We start from the raw sequence: 23,989 nt of genomic DNA, 5'->3' as shown, positions 1-23,989 counted from the left end.
TGATTCTGAAACTGACCTCCAAGAATAAATTCAGGAGATGGAACCTCCCTCCCAGCTGCCTGAAAATAGAGCCCCATGAATGTCAAAGACAAGGCAGTGCAGTAAGAAATGTGGGCATCTGCCTTTCCTGCCACTGGTGGGAAAAGGGAATACCAGTCATGAGGAAACTGGGAACAAAACAAATATAGAGGATTCGTCCTGTCAGAATGCATCTTGAGATGAAGAACTGATCAATGATGTTTGCTTAATGTGGTGAATAAGGAGTGACTGAGGAAAACAGGAACAGCTGTTCATGGACACACAAGAATAAATCAGACACTACACTGTACCTTGGAGAGTTATACCCACTTAGAAAAATTGTCATCTTTCTGCCATGATTCCTTGGTCTCTTTTAGTCTCACAGGACACTAGAATATTTCTTTTTAAGAGCCTGTGCCAATCTGAAACATGCCTATTGTGAGCAAGCATAGTTCGCTGTAGAAGTCGAAGTCAGGAGCTGGCACCATGAGACTAGGTAAAGTGCTCAAGTCAACATCAAAATCTTACTATAAGGGTTCTAAGTCAAGTTCTCAACACTTAGGGCATATCTAGCCCTAGCCAGTTCAAATCTAGCTTATTCATCTATTCTTTTAAACAGTTAAAACTGTGTAAAAATATTTTTTTTAATTTTAATTTTTTAAATCTTTTTTTTTCAAACAAAACAATAAAATGTTCCAGTCATTTTGGCTGGAAAGCATTTCAAATAAAAGGAACTAAGTAAACAGTAAAGGAGACAGCCATAAATCCGGCAATAATAAATTCCAAACAGCCATTTAAATTTAAGCTTTGTTGAAAGGACCTTTACCAATATACCATATACCATACAGAGATAACATTAACTGCTTTGTTAAAAAGCAGACCAACTGTTGCATTTGTATTCTCCAAAAGATCACCTTGCAGTTTGAAAGATGAAGTTTAATATCAACATTCCTCCCAACAAAGGCCAGATCTAAGTTAAAATTTTTCAGAAGGCTATCAGGGAAAGTCAGAAAATTTCTCATAAACATAACTTATTTCTCATTTTCCTAAGTATCCTCAAGAGGCTGCAACTTCAGTGAAAACAAAGCTGCTCCCCAAAAATGAGCTAGCATGACATTGCCTCCATATGGAACACATGCCCCATTTATGCAAAGCATAACAGGAATGCTGTGTTAGCTTCACAGCCTGAATTCTGTTATAATTCTAATTTTTATACCTAATTATTTGCCCAATATCCTGAGCTAAGGAGTCGCCTACATTTTGTTGTTCATGTTTACATTAAATTCACAAACTGTAGAGACTTCTCACTTGATAAGTTGTGTTTCAATATAATGAGCATGCATACAGCCACGGCTGTAAGTTAAGGAAGTTTATCACCTCACCTGTCATATTGCAGTACACAAGAAATGGTCCCAGGGGGCCACTTCCATCTGAATCAATATTGTAAAAGCCTGAAGTGTTCCCTCTGTGCTTATAGGCTTCACATGATTGCTCATAGATGGCTGTAAAAGAACATATTCCATCACAAATGTAATGGCATGATTTTACATTTTATTCAAGAAATTTAAAAAAAAAGTGCATGACCCTTGACATTGGGAAAAGAAGTTGGGTGTGTGCTGTCTGCTAAAGAATGAAGAAAAATTCATGCAATCAAAACTATGCCTTTATTAGAAATTGTTAAGCATATTTTATTTATCATGGAGATTACATGGTGCATTTTTAAGCATTTTATTCTGTATTTCCAGCTCAAAACCTCTGGGAGAAAAACATGAAATATGGGTGAGTAAATGGATGAAAAAATTCTGAAAAATGCTAGAATGCCAAGGGTATTACTTAGACTCTGGTAATCTGATTTTGAAGAAAACCCCATTAACTACCTCAGCCAAATCAGATTTTTGTTGCTGTTGTTGCAACATAAAGCAGAAGGTAAGCATTTTTTGGCTTTCACACTTCTTAAGTTTCTTCCCACTGTAAATGGAAAAGCAAGTGACTTGTCAGAGATTTCAGTAAAAGAACTAAATTAGCAAAGACAAAATGACAGCTTCTTGGTTCCCTGTCATGTATACTTTGTATCAGTCAAGACCTAAAAAAAAAAAAAATCTGTGATACCTCTTCTATATGAAATATCTGAGAAGAAAAAGATATATGAGTCCACCTCTATAACTGGATCTCAGAAAACATGATGATAATGTCACAGCTGGACACATTAATCTAAATTCTCCTTTAACGATTATATTTCTTTTGAGCAGTCATAATGTTTTTATCTTTCATTTCAAAATTAAACAGCACTCTATCAGTTCTCAAAACTTTTAAAAATTCTGCCAAAAAGAATGAGCTGTTAGATTAATAATGAAAAGTACTTGTGAGTGCTATACTTTTTTTTAATAAGCTAAGTTTTAAAGAGTGTTATCTTTCTATTTTTTTGCCTGATGGTTACTGACATTATATGGCAACAACTATAAAAAGAGACAAACCATTCATTTTACTTACTCTATGAAATATCCATAATAAACAATTTTTGCAATTTTTAAACCAAATTTTATGGTTCCTTATAATAAATACTTTTAGCTAAATTTAGAAATGACAAAAGTTCAGTTATTCATTATTATTTTAGACAATAAAAAAATTGGTGACTCATATTATTACATTTCTCATTAAGTCCTAATCATCAGGAAACTCTAGCCTCCCTCTGTCCTCATAGAAATTAACAGATGATTCAATTTGTGACTTTTCAAATTGCAATGAATCAAATCAGTTCATCTTCACTCTGGCCTCATCAGGTTTTAATTGGGTACAACATGGTATTCAAAAGCTACTATTGGCATATTTTCTATTTTACATAGTTTTTCTTAATATTGTTAGTTATGACTGTTGTTGACTTTGTACAAGCAAGATTTTAAATAGGCAGTATTCTAAAATCAGTGATTTCTCAAAAAGTACCATTTAGGTAGACATACATTCTTTTTGTAAAAGCTGCCAAAAAAGGATTGTAACGATTTTATATAGACAATATACAAGTATAGAATTATTTATCTGAGATAAGGGCAATCTTTGTATTAAAAAAAAAAAAAACAACCAGTAAACGTCTATGGATTTTTACTTATTATAGGCATGCAATGGAAGCCAGCATACTTATTTTATCTTCTTCCCAGAACATGCTAAAAGCAGTACCAAAGTAAAGCATCTCTTGTGAAATTACCTAAGTCACATTCACTTAGGCTTCCAAAATGTGTTTATTTTATTTTCTTCTAATATACTTCCTGATCTAGAAGACTATACAAACATGTGTTTGAGGTTTAGCACAGGAATACTTTGGACATGCATGTAGTCCCAGTGGCTCAGAAATAGTAAATATTAGTTATTATGATGAATACAGATGAATTTGCTGTATTTCTAAATGATACATTGATTCAGAAAGTGGAGTTATATGGATGGAAGAGGATATTGATATCTTATATAAAATACAAAAAAATGTAAAAGAAAAACACTTAAACTTTCAATCAATTTTTTGTTACATATTTTGAGTTCCCGAGGCCTTTCCTCAAACCAAATTATGAGTATTTTTATAACTGAGAATATTTTATGAATTGTAAGTTCAAATGTTTTTTCCTTTGGCTTGCTTTGTCTTTTTGGTTTGTTTTGTGGTGAAGAAATGAAATCAGAAATAAAAGCATAATCAGAAATCAGAAAACACCTTATACTTACGATAGTGACAAGTTGCTCCCTTGTAACCAGTATTGGCACAGTTACAGTGGAAACTGTTCCAGGACTGTGAGCACTCACCACCATGTTCACAGTAATTAGGCAAACACCTAAAACAAAAAACAATGTGCATTTTCACTCTTTTTTCTCCTCACTTACTATTGTACTTAGCAAGAAAGGCACAATCCTGGAAAAGTATAGTGTGAAGGAAGTCATCCAAGGTCATTGGTAAGGATGCCAATGTAAGTAAAAGATAATTAAGATAATTTCTTCCTTAGTATTCCTTTTGCTTATAAAAATATCTTAATTATGTAACAAGCTTATGAGAACAGAAATAAGGCATAAAATAGAGAATTGTTGTTAGTGTTCAACTGGTCACAATTCAATGCAGACTAATAAAGGTTCATGTGTTGATAATTCAATGGCAAGTTTTACAATGACTGGGATTTCTTCAACAACATGTGTCATAAACAAAGCAACATTACAGCAGATTTCCTTCTGTTTCACCTAACAAATTAATCTTATCACAGCACCTGACATCTATTTCTTATGCCAAAATCCTGTTTACTTTCTATCCTAGAAAGAGTTCAGTATGTTGGTTCCAACCTAACTAACTACTTGTAAAGCCATTTCCACTCTTGTAATATGACTAATATCCTGAAGACTTTTGATTACTTTCTTCTAAGTATACAATGGTTGACTGAAAAAATAATTTACCTGTAACTTCTTAGTGTTTAAGACTGCAGCACTATACTAAAGTATAAAATAATTGTGACATGAAAAAAAAAGAAATTATCTTTTTTTATAAATGCAGCTGAAAATACATTGAAATAGATTGGCACGCTTCAACTGATTATTAACTAGCTTTTCACCTTAGAAACTGGTTAACTTTCTAACTGCACTGAGTTTATGTGCATGATACAGAAAGTGTAAAATGCTGTTAACATTAGCCACAGGAAAAAAAAAACAAACAAAAACAACATGCCCACTAACATTCACAGGATCTTAAAATACCTTTTAATTCATCCAAGAAACATTATAAGAATATTAAATTAGGATTACAGAAAGTCCAGCATTTCACACATCTGCCCTATGAATAATTCAGGGTCTTTGCAGATTCACTGCTCGTGGCACTCAAAGAACTTTATCTTTCTTTCATGTTTATAAACAAGGATAAGTGGTTTTCACAGAAGGGAATTAAAAAAGAAGTAGCAAGTGAAGTATAGGTAAAGTAAGTAAACTGATAGATGTCATCTATTTTCAAGGAAATCTGTGACATTTTTGGCAGGGAAACAACTAATCTTGTATCTATTCTTTCACTCAAAAAATGTATTCCTAAGACTAGTCAACAGATGATATATGTCTCACTGAATTATGTTTTGGAGCCTAAAGATAAAATTTAGGCATCAGGCTTACAATTATTTTGATTTTAAATACTTTGTTTGACAGAATTATATAAATATGCATACTAATGTTTCTTAGGTAAATGCTCTATTTCTCTTTCTAATCATCAGTTATTATAAATACAAATCTCTAGCAAAACTGCCATTCAAGACCTTCAGTGCATTCACTGACAGCTGGTCTGCTTTTATTTCAGTCACATTTTGTGTCTTATGCCTTTTTGATAAAGACATTATCTAAAAATTGTGCTTTATATGGTCTTTACTTGTATTGACTCCCTGTCCCTACTAATTAATCTTCCTAATATTTTTCACAAGATGAAAAGCTTTTAAGAAATTGATGATGCTTGAACCAACCTTAATGAAGTGCAAACAAGTTAGAAGTATAATTTAAATCTTTTAACATTAAATTTAAATCTTTTAACATTAAATTTTTTCCTCTGCTTCAGACAGTATAATAGAAAGTAGCCACTTGCTACATCAAAGTAAATGTAAATTACATTATATGCTGTGACCCTACCCCAAAGCAAGATTTAGAACACAGCTTTCTTTGAACAAGGCAATTTTCTAAAAAATTCTCGTATTTGAAAGAGTATTTCTAATACTTAATCTATAAAAAATTATTTTTATGTCTGCTAAAACTAGAAAAGCAACAGCTAAGTAAACATTTACTGCATATTTCTTGATAATATGCTTTTTTTAAGTGTATGGCTTCTGAAAATTACATAATATTTTAAACCAAGGCAGCAGCCTATTAATAACTATAAACTAATATTGAGAGGAGAATATGATCCAGAATATGAATATAGTTGTGATAAAGAAAGGGAAAGATAAAAACTTTGTATGTCAGTTTTCAACTAGATGCATTTTTTTTATAGTATTTCTTTATCCTGGTTCTAAATTATGGCTAAAATATCCTTTTAAAAAAGTAAATAACTCCTGCATTTTTAATGCCTATTATTTCTTCATTTTTCAGCTTATTCAAACAAAAAAGTTTAAAAAAACTATTTCAGAACTGTGCAGTGATCATAATTTTTATTTTTGGCTTTTTCTTTTTAAAGATATAAACCCATTCAATCATTTTTTTTGTATGCTGCTGGTAGGACAAAAAGGCAAGAGCTCCTGGTAGGAAATTGTATGTTTCTGTGTAGGGCTCAATATAATTAGGACAGATGCATCTGGTACTCTCTCCTCAGAGACTAAATATGCTAACATTGTAAGGTATTTAAATGACACTGTGTCCTTTAAAGTGATTTTGTGAATGGTTTATAGCTAATTAGGAGTTATTAAACCAATATATATTGATAAAGGAGCTGAGAGAAAAGATATTAAGGAGAAATATATGAAGAGAATTGTTTGCACACAAAAGAGATATATGAGCAATAGAACAATATAAGGATGTCATGTAATGAAATGGCTAAATGAGGGATCATGGAAAGACTGATGACTGCAAACAATCATAACAATTTAAGAGTAGGATAAGGAATGAGAGAGTTTATCAAACTGAGAAAACCGAAAATAGGAAAATGGTACAGCATTTGTTTGTATAAAATAAATAAAAAAGTTAATAATTTATATTCAGAAAAATTAATTATTAACTAAACATCTCTCTATGAAGACTGTAAATCTCATAAGAAACACTCTTCATATACTATTTGTGTATATGTGAAGTAAAGAATAGATTAAATAAAATTGTTTTCAGTTTATTTACTATTGCATGTAAATCCAGTTTGCTATGCAAAGAGCAAATATTATTTGTTTTCATGCACTTCAAATATGCAAAACTAACTCAAAAGGACTACATTTAGGTGTCAATCACTTCTATTATAAAAAGCTGTCAATAACTCCGGAATTTGGGCCATGCTTCATGATTTGGAACTGAAGATGTAAAGACTCTCATAAAGACTCCAAGACAAAGAAGGGATTTGTTTGTGCTCACGTTTAGGGAGATATTTACTGCTGGGAACACAAAATGCTCATTAGCTTAGGGCATTCAATGACATTTATAAATCATGGTAGGAAGAAACCATTTTTTCTCAAACAATATGGTGCACAGGATCATACAAGCTACCTATTAAATATTGTTTAAAACATGTAAGCAGTTTTAATTTTGCCAAATATATGTGCTTTATCACCTGGGATTTATAGTGAGACGTAGAATTAATTTGATAAAGAGAGACGTGAAGTTTGTTCCAAACTATGAGCAGCAGATATTGAATTAAATGAGACTGTGCAAAGCAACGGGAAAGAAATAGTCCCAGAAGCAAGACAGCACAAGACCAGACAGGATTTTTAAAAGCAGTCTATTTTGAAAAAAAAAATACAATGAGGGTAATGAAATATAAGAATGAGTAGATTAAACTTCTATTTTGATAAATTCGGAAGACATATGCTTAGCATGATGGGAACTGAAAACTAAATCTTTGCTTAGATTGAGAGCCAATGCAAGAAAGGTACAATGGTGCAGACAGAAGAAGAGACAGAAATTAAGACTTGAAATTATTATAGAAAACAAAACCAACCAACCAAGAATCTCCCATGAAGATGTTATTTTCCTTTTGTATCACCGATCTTGAGAACTTTTATCCTCATCTTGGACTTTTCTCCCCTAAACTTTTATGAAGAATTAGGTAAATTGCTAGTATTTTTTCCATCTTTCATCTACAAGGAGTAGTGACTGTTTCCAAAATAAGAACATGGATATCTGTAGACCGTGTTATCTCTAGGAAGGGATTGCAGGTCTCAGAAGTAAGGTTGTGTGACTGATCCTGAAACTGGCAATTGTCTTAAAGCAGATCTCTGCCTACAGTGTTTTCTGAAAAAGATATACCTTTAGGAAAGTCTTAAAATTCAAAAGACAAGAGTTTTTGAAACTAAAAGACACCATATGAGGACTAGAAATGTAGAAAGTGAGGGAGAATTATTCAAAAGTACATAATTTCTGCTGTGTCCTTTCAGTACAGCCTTTCAGCTGCATCCAAGAAAAACGCTTTGGGATTAAAGACAGCATATCTGTCCGTGACTGCATACTCTGGAGTCTACAGAATAAAACTTCTCCTTCCATTGACTGTTTGTGTGTTCACTCACTTTCTTCTCAGCAGCTTGTGTTGTTCTGCAAACCGCTCTGCTTTCACTACACTGAATTCCAGCAATGTCTTTCCTTCAAGCATTTCTATCACTGGGAATGTATCCCTCTTTGGGGAGGGACTTTCCTTTGGGGAGGGACACTTCAACTAGCCATTCTTTTAGATAGATGCTAATTTCAGGTTATGAGATTAGTTCTGACTGTGGTCTAAAAGACAATTGTTCACTCACTGTGATGGATATTATCTACTGTGTTTCTAGAGAGGTAGAAGATAGGAAACAGAATTAACTTGTAAAAAACATAGTATGTTAAAAGGTGGATGGGACTGCAGGTTGCAGGAGGGAATTTGTGACAGCAACTCACTTGAGAAGAAAGCAAGATATTTAAATTTGTCAGAAACATAAAATAATTTTATTCAAATTTAATTTTATTTGCAGTAAAAGGAAGTCTATTTGCTATATGCCACATATTCTGCATTTATTCAGGATTTCTAAATTATTACAAAAGAAACAGCATGTTATTTTGTAACAATGTTCTGTTCTTTGTCATCAAATCACTATTAGAAACAAAACACAGGCATAAATAAATTAATGAGTAAACATTATTTTCTCACCTGTCTGTAATGCCACATAAATCTATCTGAAGATCACTGAAATTGCCAAAACCGTTTTGCTGAATAGAGATCATATCCACTGCTTTGTTACCAATGGAAATATGTCGCATGCATCCTTGAAAACCACCAAATGAGGTATTACATTCAGAAATGTTTCCACTGCTAGGACAGCCTGAAAAAAGAATAAAAACTGGAGCTGAAAACAAATATTTTATTGAAAAACGTTATATACTCCAAAAGTAAATTGAACTTTTATAACCTCTACACATTTTAAACTTTGTGACTGGGGGACTTTATCCAGAAGCTCTTCTGATAAGCCATGGCTGTATGACTGAAAAGAAATACTTCTCTGCAGTCTTATTGTTTTGAAAGCATATGTAAAATATCACTAAAAATTTCATTAAAGGATAACCCAAACAAAAGCTCCAAAGCAATGAGTAGAATCAAGATATGAACAGCATGTTAGGTTACAACATAAAGTCACATGATTTGAACAAGTTTTAAGTCACAATTGAAGTGAAATAAGAAAAAACCCCAAAAGCAGTTACTAACTAAATTCATTTTACTCTGTCAGCTGTTAAGAATATTTTTTTAAGTACTGAAACTTCTTGTTGCAGACCATCAATGACTCAACTAGGAGAGATGCTCCATTGAACCTGCTACTCATGGACAAGGAAGAAATGATTGAAAATGTAAAGGTCAAGGATAGGCTTGATTACAGCAAACATGAAGGTGAAGCTGCGGAGTTTATAAGCCACAGAGAAGAGAGAAAGAAATAAACTCCAGAACTATAACCCTTGACCTCAGAAGAGCCAAAATTTTTCTCTTCAGGATCTGTTTTGAGGAAACCATTAAAAATTGCCTTGGAGATCAAAAGGGCTGGATAAATTCAACAAAAAAAGATCTTCAGAGCAAAAGAGAAGTCCATAGCAGTATCAAAATAGTTAATCAAGTGTGGCATAAGGCCTGCAAACATAAACACTCCTGAGTGAGCTCCTGACTGAGTGCAAACACAAAAAGAAAGCACACAAAATGTGGTAGCAGGTACATGCAACATATAGGGGAATATAAAGACATAACCTGCATGTCTAGGAATGCACTTACGAAACCAAGAGGATATAAAACTTGCCAAAGATGTTGACGTACAACAAAAAAAATTTTGGAGCTTCAATAGTAAGAAAAGGAAGGCTAACAAGATTATGGATATTATCCATATATCTCATGGGGCAGGGAACTTAGTGACAGGAGTCTAGAGAAGAACTGTTTCCTTTTACTGGAAAGGAAGAAGTAAAACTGATCCTTAGGATTCCCATATCCTAGCAGAGCATGAAAAAAAGAATGGAGTATCCATGGTAAAGGAACACAGCAAAGGAACAAGGTTTACCCTGAGCATGCTGCAGGAGCTGGTCAATGCCATTTTAACAATTGCCATTGTCATTGTGAATTCATGTCCTCAAAGGGTCTTGGCAATATGCTGAACAAGAAAAGTTACACCCATCTTCAAAAAACTAGAGGGCGTTAGTCTAATTGCGGTGCCTGGCAAATTCACAGAGCAAAACTTCTTAAAGCCATTTCTAAACGTGCAAAGGACAAGAAGTTAACTGGATAACTTCAGCTTCAGGGTAAATTATGCCTGACTGAGGTCTTTGTTTTCTTGGCTGAAGTGATGAACAGTATAGATAAAGGGAGAGCACTGAGCATTGCATATCATGACTTTAGCAAAAACTTGACAGTTTTCTATAGTGTCCCTATCACCAGATTCACAATATATATGGGTGGGATAAGCAGGCAGTTGATGCTGCGAAGTCCAGCTGATGATCACGGAGCAGAAGATTCTTTAGAGATCAGTAGTGACATCTGTAATGTCTTGATTAAAAACCTGGATGATGAGGCAGCATGTGCTTTCAGCAAGCATGCAACTAATACCAAACCAGAGGCAGGGACAAAATGTTGGAGAGCAGGGCTGCAACTCAAAGGGACCTAGACAGGATTGCCTGAAATTCATTAAGAACAAGATCAAGATTTTTAATCTGAGATGAAGCAAGTCCACGCAACAATCCAAATTGGAGGCTAACTGTCCAGAGAGAGGCCTGAAATCCTAGTGACCATCAAGTGGAATATGATCTGGGGAAGTGCTCTTGCAGCACAGAAGGCCAATGCCATTCTGGGATGTATTACCAAGAGCATAGTCAGCAAGTCTTGGGAAGTGGTTCTTCCTGCTACATGGCACTTGTGAGGCCATATCGAGAGTGCTGTAGCTCTGGGCTCCCCAGTACAGGGGAGGAAGGATATCAGTGTCCTAGAGTGAGGCCAGAGGAGGCCTCCAAGATGGCTGGAAGCTGAATGCAGTTATGAGGAGAGGCTGAGAGATCTGGGCCTGCTCAGTCTTAAGAAGAGAAAATAAGATAGCACAGAGAATATAGAGCAGGACTACTTCCAGCAGTACATGGTGATGGGACAAGAGGCAAAGGACAAAACTATAAACCTGCAAATTTGGATCATAAGGCATAAGACACAAGCAACAAGTGTTTTTATGGCGACAGTGGTCCATATCAGAACAATTTGGCCCAAGAAGTTATAAGATTTCCATCTTTGCAGCTGTACATGGCTTGAGTGGTCATATCCCAGTACATGTGGATCTAAGACTTGCTTAGAACTGAGGCTTAGACTACATACCATCTGGATGTACACATTCTGTAAGAATTTAACATTGTGGTTTATCTATCGTCTTACTGGTCCTGAAATGTCCTGTTCACTGATTGCCAAATAAGTAAACATTTGTGAAAATAAATAAATTGCTTTAATCCTGATTTGAGTTAAAACATGTACATTGAGCAGTTTTTCCTAGTGGCAGGTAAACACTACACTGCAATGCTTTATTTGTCTTTCTTCCAAGGGGTATTGTTGTTTCTGCAATGATGTACAAGGGTCATCCTTTGATCTTAGTCAAACAATACTGCATTCTGGTTCACAGCATTTGAAGTCCTTCTTATTTTAGGAAATAGAAAGCAATGAGTTTTCAGACACTCTTCTGTTCCACAGAGCTAATGAGTACTTCTGAAGTCCTGTAAAGACAGTGAAGAGGCTTATGACACAAGAAAGCAAAATGATAGTGGAAACTACTAAATACTTTCAAGTAAGTGTGTAACAACAAAAATAGTATAGACAGATTTTTGAGAAATTTAGATTAGAAAAAGCATTAAAACTGAAATTTTACAAGTTGATAGACTTGGAGTGTTCATAAATCTGCTCAGGAGCCAAACTGTTCAAAATTGTTAACATGTTTCTAAAGGCAAATGTTTTTTATCTACTTGGGTGTGTTGCTTTAAGAACAACAAACATGCAAACTTGCAAAAGTAAATATAAGAGCACAGTAAGTTTTCAGCACCAAAAACAGTTAGACAAATTAATTACAAGTTTAACAACATGCCTTACAGCATTCTACAGTTGAACGGTAACATAAATTCTGTCATTTCTGGTGAAAAATATGATGCTCGTTTGAGAACGAAATACTTCCAGTAGAGCTTAAATAAATAAATAAATAATACATAAACAAACAAACAAACAAATAAATAAAGGCCAGAGAAAGTAGAAAAAGTTTACAAATTTTTGGCATAGCTATTTTACAGAATTGTGTGTCAGATATTTTTCTTGGTGTCTCTTTTTCAAAAATTGTCTGCTGTTAGAGAAGAGACAAATACCATTAACATTAATTAAATTGTGTTTCCTTACAATTGTAGACTGGATATTAAAGATAAAAGGAAATCCTTTAATCATTAAATTTATATTATGTACTTATTGCAAAATTAAATGATCTCATTTTCTCTTATAGTTGCAGTGAGTTTTTATTACAAGAACTGAGAGAGATTAGAGATCTTTGATGATGGCATGACTAGAAATTGTGCTGACATAACACTAAAATATTTTCATGTTTATTACACATTTTCCTAGTTAAACACACATATTTCCTGCATAATTTGTATTCATTAAAACAAGTAAACAAACCACCATGTCCCCAGGACATCTCCCCTGAAAGGCTGATACTCATATTTTAACAAACAGCATAAATATGGTAAATATTCATATAGACTTGGAAAGAAAGTAAAAATGCATTGTCTGCATTTTGACAGTGTCATATAACATAAAAATTTAATAAAGAATTTTCTAAACTCAGAAACCCACTTCTAGAATTCCCTAACTTTGTATGAGATGCATGAACTGCAGATTTCAGTGATAAGGCTGAGATTAGAGAATCTGAGGGATGGATATGCAATTGCTACTCCCAGTATGGAATTAATTTGTCCTCTCCACACTGCAAAACACAAATAGAAGTGTCCTTCTACAACTTAATTGAATATGCTTCTTTTTGTAGATCCCCACATCCCTTCTGAACTGTTTATTTGTGTCATCAACCCTGCAATGGTGAAAATCACCTCATCAGAGATCTGGGAACGTGAATCAACATAGAAGGGCTATTCAAGACTAATATTTTGCATCTTTCTCTGCTTTTGCTGATTACCAGCCAAGTCAAGGGGTATTTTTTGTATTACATGGTAGATGCCAGATGTGAAAATTCATGTGAATGCTCATGTAGCAGTTACTGTACTAAGTGCATGTCTGTGAACATGAAATTTATTTAAAAGCCGTTGTTTCAAGGGAAGTGATCTGTGGACAATGACTGGGTCCATACTCATTTAGTGTTTTGTAGAAAACCTTCTCAGTTTTCACAGAAATTTGAGAATTATTATTAAATAATTAATAATTTATTAATTTAACCATTAATGTTTAAAAGAGAGGAAGCATTAGGCAAACAACCAACGCACTCAGGTAATGTTTATCATTGCTACTATGCAACCCATTCCCAAAAGAATTATATGAATAGCAGAACAATCTGCTCCACTCTATCAATAACAATACCAATAATCAAATAACAATAATCAATAAACAATAACAATAATCAATAACAATATGTCATTAATGACATAATCCCTTGATGATAGATGACTGTTGATATTCCTAGAGAAATGAAGACCTATGTACATGTAAGTTTTTAGGCACAAATTGTATTCATCAAATGTAGAAAAGTTTTATCACTGTGGTAAAAAAAAAAAAAACAAACCAAAAAGGTCTATGTACAAAGAGGGTATTTACAAGATAAGCATTTACTTAAGGTGAAAACTTGAAGTCATTCCAGTTGGAATATATGGAAGACTCTCCAAAATATTCATTTCGCAAAACAATAAGTCTGCAGCAAGAGAAACCTTTGTTTGTCTGTTTGATTGCCAGCCAGACTATATTCAATTATCAGAACACAATACAAGTTATCTAAAAAGTGACGAAGAATTTAAGGTGGTGATTTATTCTACCCAACATGGTAAAATTTAAAGAAAACTGAAAATATCAGAACAGTGCCGAAACCAAGCTAGGCAAAGAAGACTTGAAGCAAGCCAAATAATTATTTTCATTTTATTAGATATGTCAGGAAAAATTGATGTGTAACTGTTGGATATTGCCTTTATAAACAAACAACGATATTTCACCTCCAAAGTAGAAAACATCTGAATAAATCTGCAGAGGTATGAAAGCATGAGCAGACGAGGTCACATCATTGTCCACTCTTATACTGATCCGATTCCTTTTGACAGAGAGGGATACAGAATGCCACTGGCCATTATTTAATCCAGCACCTGAAAATAAAATAAAACCCCAAAATTTAGTATGAACTTCCACCTATTATTATACTATCTAAATGTTTTAGAATTGAAAGGAGAAAGAACCAAGAGAGAGCAATCATAGCCCACATAAAATCTCCAAGTGATAGTAAAATGACAAAGAACTTAATAACCATAAGCATCTTTTGTGAAGACAGAACCTTGCTTCACATTTTATAGATAAAAAATAAAGCTACTTCACTGATTAAGTCTTAGTGTTGTACTACTATTGTTGTAGCCTAATTATCTGTAATATATTCATTTAATGTAATGACTGTGAAAAGTATCCTCCCAATCCAAGGAGGCTATCATTAAAACATTATTGTGATGGTGGATACAGTATTTTACACCTAATACATATTTTTATTACACTGTTACAAAGTGGTCATTATATTACAATATGGCAAAATAGTAAAATACTGCAGATGCTAAAAGCTTTGGTAATCATCATGTCAATGTCACAAGACAATTTTGCTTTCAGCTGATTCTTTTATTGGACATGTGTGGGAAAATATTCTGAGAGTTAAGCCATGACCACAAACTTACATTACCCCTAGCTGTGTAGGTGTAAGGTGCCACAAAACAATAAACCCATAGCCCCGATTCTGGAAAGCACTTATGTATACATAAATAAATTCTACACAGGGTAGCATGTAACCATGTTATTATCTTTAACAAGTGCTTAAAGTCAATCCTGTTCTTGAGAATTCTTCAGAGCAGAGGTACTTCTTTCAGTGAAGAATAAAGAATACAACCTCTAAATTAGGCAAAGCATTTGCTGACTGCAGAGTGTCTATGATTTGTGATCTGTGACTTCCCTCTTGAAACGTCATGTATTTATGTAGTCCTCTCTAGAACATGCTGTATATGTTGCAGTAGCAGTCCATGAGTTAAGGGATTCATTCAAACAGAAAGAAAAGAAATAAAAAGAGAAAGATGACAAGGTTCAAATAGCTAAATTATAGCATAATTAGGATCCATAATTTGTTGATTACCACAATCTAAATACAAGATCATAATAGAATGAAGAGATAAACCCTAGAAGGACATTGCAAACTCAGATGAACTATCACCTAGATAATATCTCCAATGTATTTAAGAAAATATTGGTCCTACATACCTTTTTTCCTTACTTCAATAAGCATATTTATTAGGGAACACGTAACAAGAACTCTTAAACATTTTGCTTTAGCCCCAGCCTCTCATGAGTACTTCAACTGACTGAAGTACTCAGTCACAACTCTTTCATACTTTATCTCTTCCTTTACAAATTAAAAAATCATAGAATCATATAACGTTTTGGGCTGCAAGTGATCTTTAAAAACCAGTTCAATCAATGCCCTCTTTGCAGGGACTTTTTTTACTGGATCATGTTGCCAAAACCTCCATACAACATAACCTTGATCATTTCCAGGAATGGAACATATAAATATAACCTGTTTCACTTTAAGATTGTCACCTCTTGTTCTCCCACTACAGATCCTTGGAGGAAAAAAGAATAAAAATCTCCATTATATGCCTTAAGTATGAAAAGGCCACAATAAGGTCTCCCTGTTTTTATTTTTTTTTCCAGGCTGAACAACACCATCTCTCTCAGCCTGTCTTCATGGAGATGTGCTCCAGCCCTCTGATAATTTTCATGGCCCTACTCCAGTCTCTTTCTAGCAGGACTATGTTTTTCTTGTGCTGGGGATCCTAAAGCTTGAAGGATTTCTTGAGGTGGGGGTCTCATCTACCAGCACCTCCAAGTTCTTCTTGGCAAGCCTGCTGATAAACCCTTCCTCCTCCAGCCTATACTGATACTGGGGGGCACTCAAACCCAGGTGCAGGCACTCTCATTTGGCTTTGTTGAGCTTCATGAGCTTCACATGGGTCCATACTTCAAGTCTATCAAGCATCCTCCATCTTCAAATCTACCAAGGGTGGCATTCCTTCCCTAGAGCGAATCAACTGCATCACTCAGGTTTGTGCCATCAGCAAACTTGCTGAGGATACATTTAATTCCACTACCTCTGTCATTACCAAAAATATTAAATTTAGCAATAAACTCTGCCACTTTATTTTAATTGTTAGGAGGATAAATGCTTTTAATTCTTAGTTGTGCATCCTCATTCAGTAGCTTCTTGTTCTGGTGGGTAAACCATATTCCAAACCTTGCAATATTTGACAGTGAAGGTAGGTAAGAGACTGTTCTAACATATAAATAATGGTATTTCAGACCATCAGAAGTTTTGGTTACTGGAAAATTAATAATATGAATTTTACACTGTTTGGTTTGTTGATTTTAATTCACCTTGCTGACCTACGATATAATTTTGAAATGGGTATTTTATCTCCCCTTCTCAGTGGTTGGCATGGTTAGAGATATTCACCAATGTTCATGCAGCTGAAGTTAAGACTTCCTAGAAATCCTTTTTATTAAGTCTGAGAACTAAGGAATGCCACTGTGGGAGCATAAGACACTCTGAAGAAAACTGTTCATTTTAGCCCTTGAATTGAGAACTTTGACTAAATTCATACTTGCTTGTGTGGAGCCACTGAGTGGTAAAACATCTAAGTGGAAGAGGCCAGTGGACTACCAACATCTACGTACCATCTGAAACTTACATTGTCTGCTGCTCTACTATGAGTTAGAAAAATGCTTAACCACAAACAAACAGGAAAAACAAAACAATTGATTTTTTTAGTACATAATAAGGCAGCTGTTAAACAAGATTTCCATTTATTCTCATTAGTTCTAGCATTTTAAATCTAAGTATTAAAATAGGGTCTATGGGATGTCTTGCAGGACAATGATACCCAACCTCAGGAACACATGTATAAAATGCAGTGTATATAAATTATTAGGAAATCAGTGAGAAACAAAAAAAAGTTTAGAGGAAGTAATTTATAGATTAGTCTGAAGTATAACAATGAAATTCCATTATTATTAACATCACTAAACTAAAAGCTTCATGGAAATTAAAAGCTTCATAGAAATAGAGGGTCACAGAACAAACTGAGTAATAGGATCCAACATTTACACATATTGTAATTCAATTTGATCTCATAATTCAAAACAAATTCAAAAATTTGTATTGATTTCTGTTTTTTTTTTAAACCTATGTTACTTCTTTGTGAATATTTGATGTATCACTTGCTAAAAATTAAAGACATTAAGCAGCCATTCTGCAAAAGAAAGAACTTACTATAACTTAATTAGTTAGGAAACGATATGCCATTCTCCTTGGTTTTATATGGTTAAAGAAATTCTTAAAAACACAGGATAATTAATTTAAGACTTGGGCACAAATAAATATGCTCAGATTTAATTATCAAATATTATATATGTGTGTGGCTAAGTCAGGTCATAAGTCCCTGCCTGTAGGAGAGCAAATCTTCTGTCCAACCATCCATAATTTAATTACTCAACCTCCAAATGCAGAATTAAATTGCTTCAATGATTGCTACACTTCAAACACTTCAAAACTCAAGGAAAAATTTCCCATATGGTTTTGTTAGATAAATTCCCTCTCAGAAGAGAATAAGATGATTTTGCTGTAGCTTTTGCCTTCACAAAGACAAACACAATTCCTCCTTTTAGACTTTATGAATGGGAAGCTTAACCTAGCATGAGAACATTAAATTTTGTTTCAGCATAGAATGTCAAGATTTAACTTGATATTAACACTAATATTTTATGTATTGCATTTCAGCTTTGAAATGGAATAAATTGCCCCACGTGCAAGTCTACCTACTGCTGTTAAAAGTGCCACCACCATCAGCCAGTCTGTTAAAATGACAGTGCATGGCAACAGTTTCTTTAACATACATCACATAATTGAACAGCAATTGCAATAGCTCCTAAAAAACCAAATTCATCACTGCTAACTATATACCACTGTCATTCTTACTAAGAAATTGACATTTTCAAATGGTAACCCTAGGGAAATCTCTTGTCATTAAAGTGGTACTCTTTGTGCATCAGTTATTTTAGAAAATAAAAAATACCAGGGCCATACCTATTATCACCCACAGGAACAGGATCAAAGTATTTATGCAAATTTCAACATTATCTGTGGTCATTAGAGGCTTTTCCTGAGTTAAAATAATCAATGGTTTAAAATTTTACTCATAATCATTATACACCTGTGGAAACATAATGAACTTCACAGTTTCTTTCTCTCTCTCTCTCCTTTTCTTCTTCCCTTCCCTTCCCTTCCCTTCCCTTCCCGGAACCTTCCCTTCCCGGAACCTTCCCTTCCTGGAACCTTCCCGGAACCTTCCCTTCCCAGAACCTTCCCTTCCCGGAACATTCCCGGAACCTTCCCTTCCCTTCCCGGAATCTTCCCTTCCTTTCCCTTTCCAGAACCTTCCCTTCCCTCCCGCTTCCTCCTCAAGGAAGGGAAGGAATTTTCATTTATTAAGAGGATTTAAAGTAAGGAATCAATCAAAGAAACAGGGGCATGGAACAAAGATTAAGGAGACCTCATGTTCAAATCCTGTGGCTGTTTCTCTGTCCTGCTTTGTTCTGCTTTGCTCCCTTTGCATTATACTGCCTAATAAGTTTTGAGAACAATTTAGACAGTTGATTCTTATTTTCTCTTTATACTGATTATACCTAGTTTGGAGGTTTCTCACTTGGTCTTTATTACATAACTGGAAATAACTTGGCTTCTTTTACACTGATAATATTCTGCTTTGTGAATATAAAATGGAAAATACAGGTTTTGTGTATGGGTCAAAATGAATCAAAGATCAAGTGATGTTCTGGATATCGTAAATGTGTTTTCTGCATCCAAATTCACCATTGCTTCTACCATATATTGCTCCAGCTAGTGGACTCTGGTCATCTTTGTCCATACAGAAATGACTCCAACCCCAGCCTCAATTTCCTCATATCATAAATTCCTTGTAATCCCTTTTATCCACCTATTCTCTACTGTCTTTTTTCCTGTCTCAGGTCTCATCATATCAGATCACATTATATAATCCATCTACGAGTAAAAGGCAAAATTAAATTTGTTTGCATAAATAATGAGAAGCTCTAAGGTAGCTGTGATATATGGAATGCCAGAGAATAGTATAATACTGATGACAAGCTGCTAGGTGAAGGTGATGATATTATTACATGGGGATGTTACTGGACAGCAGCATTTTATAAAAAGCCTCTGAAGGTGGAGATGACATTTTTCTGTCCTGCTATCATATTTCCTCAAAGATGGAGATTCCTGACTGGGCCAACAGTCATGCTGATCCCACATCAACTGCCAACAGTGCTCAGAAAAACTGAGGACACTTTTTGTGAAAGACTTACTCCCATTCCTGCCAGGCAGAGAGAAAGTTAAAGCTGGAATCTGCTCGGAATCCACACTGAATGCTCTCTAACATGACTGTGTATTCACTGTAGTAGCTTCATCCTTTTGTCTTGACATATTTGTTTGCCAAGGGTGAAACTACTCATCAGAAGACTAAACTAGGTACTAGCTTTCTGAAAATCTGTTTTACCCTGAGGGATGCCTAGCAGTGCACTACCAAAAGTAGATTATCTAGTCTCGATAAAGTGTTTAACTACAAAAGTGACCTTTTAGCTTCCAGGTATTCATTTTCCTCAAGTTCCCTTTTTTTTAAATCATAGACTCAAACTTGCCCTCATTTTCTGAAATACAATCTGGTATTGGGCATCCACTGCCCCAGATTAATGGATATCTCTGCAACTGAGAACTCTAAAAAATAACAGACATTATATTTATAGTGATGTATAACTTTATAAAAAAATTGTTACTTGATACCTTTTGAAAGCACAGACAAATGGTGAGAAACATCTTAATCACTTAGCTTGACAGAGTAAGAGATTAAATTTCTTACACTTCACAACAGAAAAAGCTGCTTAGACTTGCCAGGTCATACACATGAGCTGCACATACTGTATGCATGTTAAGCTAAGGACTCAATTTTTCAGTCTATATTACTGTAAGTAATTTCTGTTCACTCATGGGGAAAAAAAGAATAGGTATGTTTGTGAGAAAAGAAAGCATTTAGAAATAATTGGGTGTAAAATTCCCACAAGTAAAGCACAGCTGCAGACAAACTAATCATAAAAATAAGTCAAGAAAGCAAATACTAAATAAATAACTTTTAAATTTTTTTCTTTTATGCATAGGAGTCTTGTAATTTTTTTCTTCATTTCTGTTACCTGCAGCGATGTCACTCAGTACTCTTCCTGTTTTATGAAGATTGATTTTGACTCTCCCATCACTCAGATATAAGAGGAAACCACCTGAAGACCTGTGCAGTTTACTGGATAATAGAAGTCCTTCCTTGTTCCAAGTGCGAAACTGAAAACTGACAAATACTTCATCTTGCCCTGATGCGCCTCTCAGTGCCAGGAAACTGCTGGAGCTCAGAAATGTCACAGGAACCACCTGTGGCTCTAAACATGAGAAGGACATATTGCCCTAGAAATAAATAAAACAAATATGGCATTAGGAAGAGTCATGAGAATTTCTCCATGGAAACTGCAGAGTTTCAAAACATGGTACATAGTACTTGGATGTATTAGTCTAAAAATTAAACATGAACATCATCAGTTTGAGAAATGTTAATGTTGTCTGATCAGAGTAGACTCATCTGCCTGCACAGAGCGGCAAGGACCTTTGAGGGAATGGTGTAAGATCCTAAATTATGAGGCTGATTTAATGCTACTTCAGGAGTTAGAAAGATCTGCTTTGTTCGGAGCTTGGCTCAGCCTCAGTAAGCATTAGGAACTTGACAAATTCTTCAGTGACAAATAAATACCATGCCACTGGCTGCATGTAAACACTTACAGGGGTCTAAATGCTTGGATGCAGAGAAGAATGTTGAGCTGGCACTGATTGTTTAAGATGGGGTTAAATTTAAGAAAAAAAAAATTCCAAATTAATGCAATTAGAGATGTGCACCAACTCCAGTATTTGTTTTCCCAAAAAGAAAAATTCCACATATAAACTTTTGCTACGTACAAATGCACAACACATACTTAATTTTAGAGGGAATGTGTTTTCAAGCAGGCCTATATGGACTAGATGATGAGTTGGATTTATGCACCTAGCATTTGCTTTGTGCTTACCTTCTTCTGAAATAACTGTTTCTTAGGTAAACTTGTGGCTGAATTGATTGAGAAACTTTGAGAGTAACCTGCATCTGTACTTGTACTGAGTAATGCAGATAAGAAATCTAGAATGGGAATAATGAATTTTTTGCATCTGGTGTCAGAGTTAGTTAATACTTTATGGTGCTTGATAGCAGTACACTGTACACTCTGATCTAATGACTTGCTGACACCATTTGAACTATCATTAATTTGTTCTGGGAAAAGGATTACTAAAGATTAATGGTTTTGGAATTTAAAGTGCACTTAATTTCTGTTCAACACTAAGAGGTTTTAAACTTTTGAGCATACATAAAACTTTGACCACACATTAAGCAGCTTTAAAATCAATTTAAGAAAAATATTCACTAGTCCCTGGTGTGGTAAAGTATTAAAGTTTATGGGTTTTCATTTTCTTCAAGGAAAATAGATAAATAAGTAAAAGTTTTATCTTATGAACTCAGCTGTACAGAAATGAATAGTCAGCTAAACTGACACATAGTGAAAAGATACTCAGCAGATTATAAAAGCCTTGTTAAATGCTAAAAGCTGGCCATTTGCAGATTCCCCCAGTAAAGTGCCTATTTAAGAGGGATTTTGTGGTAACAGAGACTCTTTCTTTATTATTTAGATTATGAAATGTCTCCTAAATAGTTTTGAAAGTAGTGCACAACAATTTAAAACATTTGACGTGAAACTAATGAAATTTCCTATTACAGATAATTTCATAGATCCCCTTCCACTAGTCCACACAGAGCCTACTGTAATTGCCCATTACCCAATATTCATAAGCATCATGGACAGAATACTATGCAGCGGTACAAGCTCACATAATTTTGGAATATTTCAAGTGAATTTTACATGAGAAGATATGCCTCTCAATCATTTCTTCTATGACGGAGACCAAATTTGATTCTTCATATTCTGAACAGAAATCCAAGTTAAAATATTTGGATCATGAAAGCATTTAATACATTTTTAATTATTCTGAGTTGATTTCCATGACACCTCTGCATTTCCTGCTACTAAATAAACACGTTACAAACAGAGATGACCCTTGTTGTACTGGGAAAAAAAACAACAAAACAAAACCAACAGTGAAGGACTCAGTAAAATTTCTAGAAAGCCTTTTGTAACACAGAACACATTTGTTTTGTTATTGGAACAGTTTCTATAAAAGGTAGGAATTTGTATAATATGACTTCTGGACATGTCACAATAAATACATTAAACCCACCAACCTAAACTAAAGGTTTTCAGAAATAGATCAGTATAAACTGAAAAACAGAACTGATCTATCTATCTAAATTTTAACTCTCTGGACAAAGTGGATCAGTGACCTCAGTAATAAAGAACTTAAAAAATGTATTGCTGGTGTTCTAATTAGTCAGACACATATTCTTACTACTCTGCTACAAAGCCAAAGATTTGATGGTTTCTGATGCATCTTGTTACTCATTGACTTTTGTCACCCAGTTAGAAAGCACACAACAACTGTGGTATCAGACATAGCTAAATATCAGCTAAAGATCTCAAGAATAAAACGCATCCTGCCTTTTCTACTAGGATGAGTCTACTCAGCATAAAATGAAAAGTAGCCCAACTTGGTAATTACTTTATTTTTCTTTCATTACCTAACATAGATTTTACCAAAAACATTGCTAACAGGTTGGATTTGAAAGTGGTTTTGATCGTTTTCTCTCTTTTTTATTCTTTCTTAACTATAAATCTCTTACCACAATGTAGATCTGAGATTTATGCCTTCTGGCCAGGTCAATAATGTTCACTCCATTATAATAAATATTTTCAAAACACCCATGAAAGTTCCTGCGTGATAATGTCCCTGATTTTCCAGGCACTGGGATCCCTCCAAAGCTGAGCTTAGAAAGAGAAGAGAAATCAATAATAGTATTAAGTAATTTTCTAAGGAAAGAAGTTGACTATACTGTAAGAGCAGAAGTCAAAGACTGGCCTATAATCAATCTGTTACTTGTGTATTTCACTTTATCACATGTACATATTAAAAGAATAGGCTAACAAAAAAATAGGCTATATCAAGTCCAATGTATGTAGCAAATCATTCTGACATTTTGGCTTTTTTTTTCTTCTTCTGATGTATCTGTGTCTTGAATCAGTTGTCAGGGTCCATTACAGCTGTGAAACCAAGAAGAAGAGGGACAAGGCCAAGTACAAGGAGACTATGCAAAGCAGTGTGAAAAGGGAGAAGACAATTAGCAACAATTTCTTTAGAAACTTGACCCTAACTTCTCTACTCTGTGCACACCATAACTACTATAGTAGAAAAGAAGAGTACATCAAATTACATTATTCTAGGACAGATTTGAAACAAGC

At 34.4% G+C, this 23,989-nt stretch overlaps 1 protein-coding gene across 1 annotated transcript in view; it reads right to left on the bottom strand.

Moving 5' to 3' along the window:
* Positions 1 to 23,989, bottom strand: part of CNTNAP4 (contactin associated protein family member 4) — a 203,749-nt gene that overhangs the window by 44,697 nt on the left and 135,063 nt on the right. The window contains exons 7-12 of the mRNA XM_066568726.1: positions 23,374 to 23,517; positions 20,705 to 20,966; positions 14,359 to 14,505; positions 8,819 to 8,990; positions 3,724 to 3,830; positions 1,401 to 1,520 (exon numbers count right to left, since the gene is read on the bottom strand). Coding sequence (XP_066424823.1) covers positions 1,401 to 1,520; positions 3,724 to 3,830; positions 8,819 to 8,990; positions 14,359 to 14,505; positions 20,705 to 20,966; positions 23,374 to 23,517 — 952 coding nt within the window. The remainder of the gene's footprint in view (positions 1 to 1,400; positions 1,521 to 3,723; positions 3,831 to 8,818; positions 8,991 to 14,358; positions 14,506 to 20,704; positions 20,967 to 23,373; positions 23,518 to 23,989) is intronic.

Source organism: Molothrus aeneus, chromosome Z (genome assembly GCF_037042795.1).
Source record: "Molothrus aeneus isolate 106 chromosome Z, BPBGC_Maene_1.0, whole genome shotgun sequence".
Lineage (NCBI taxonomy): Eukaryota > Metazoa > Chordata > Aves > Passeriformes > Icteridae > Molothrus > Molothrus aeneus.
This window is presented reverse-complemented; position numbering and strand designations above follow the sequence as displayed.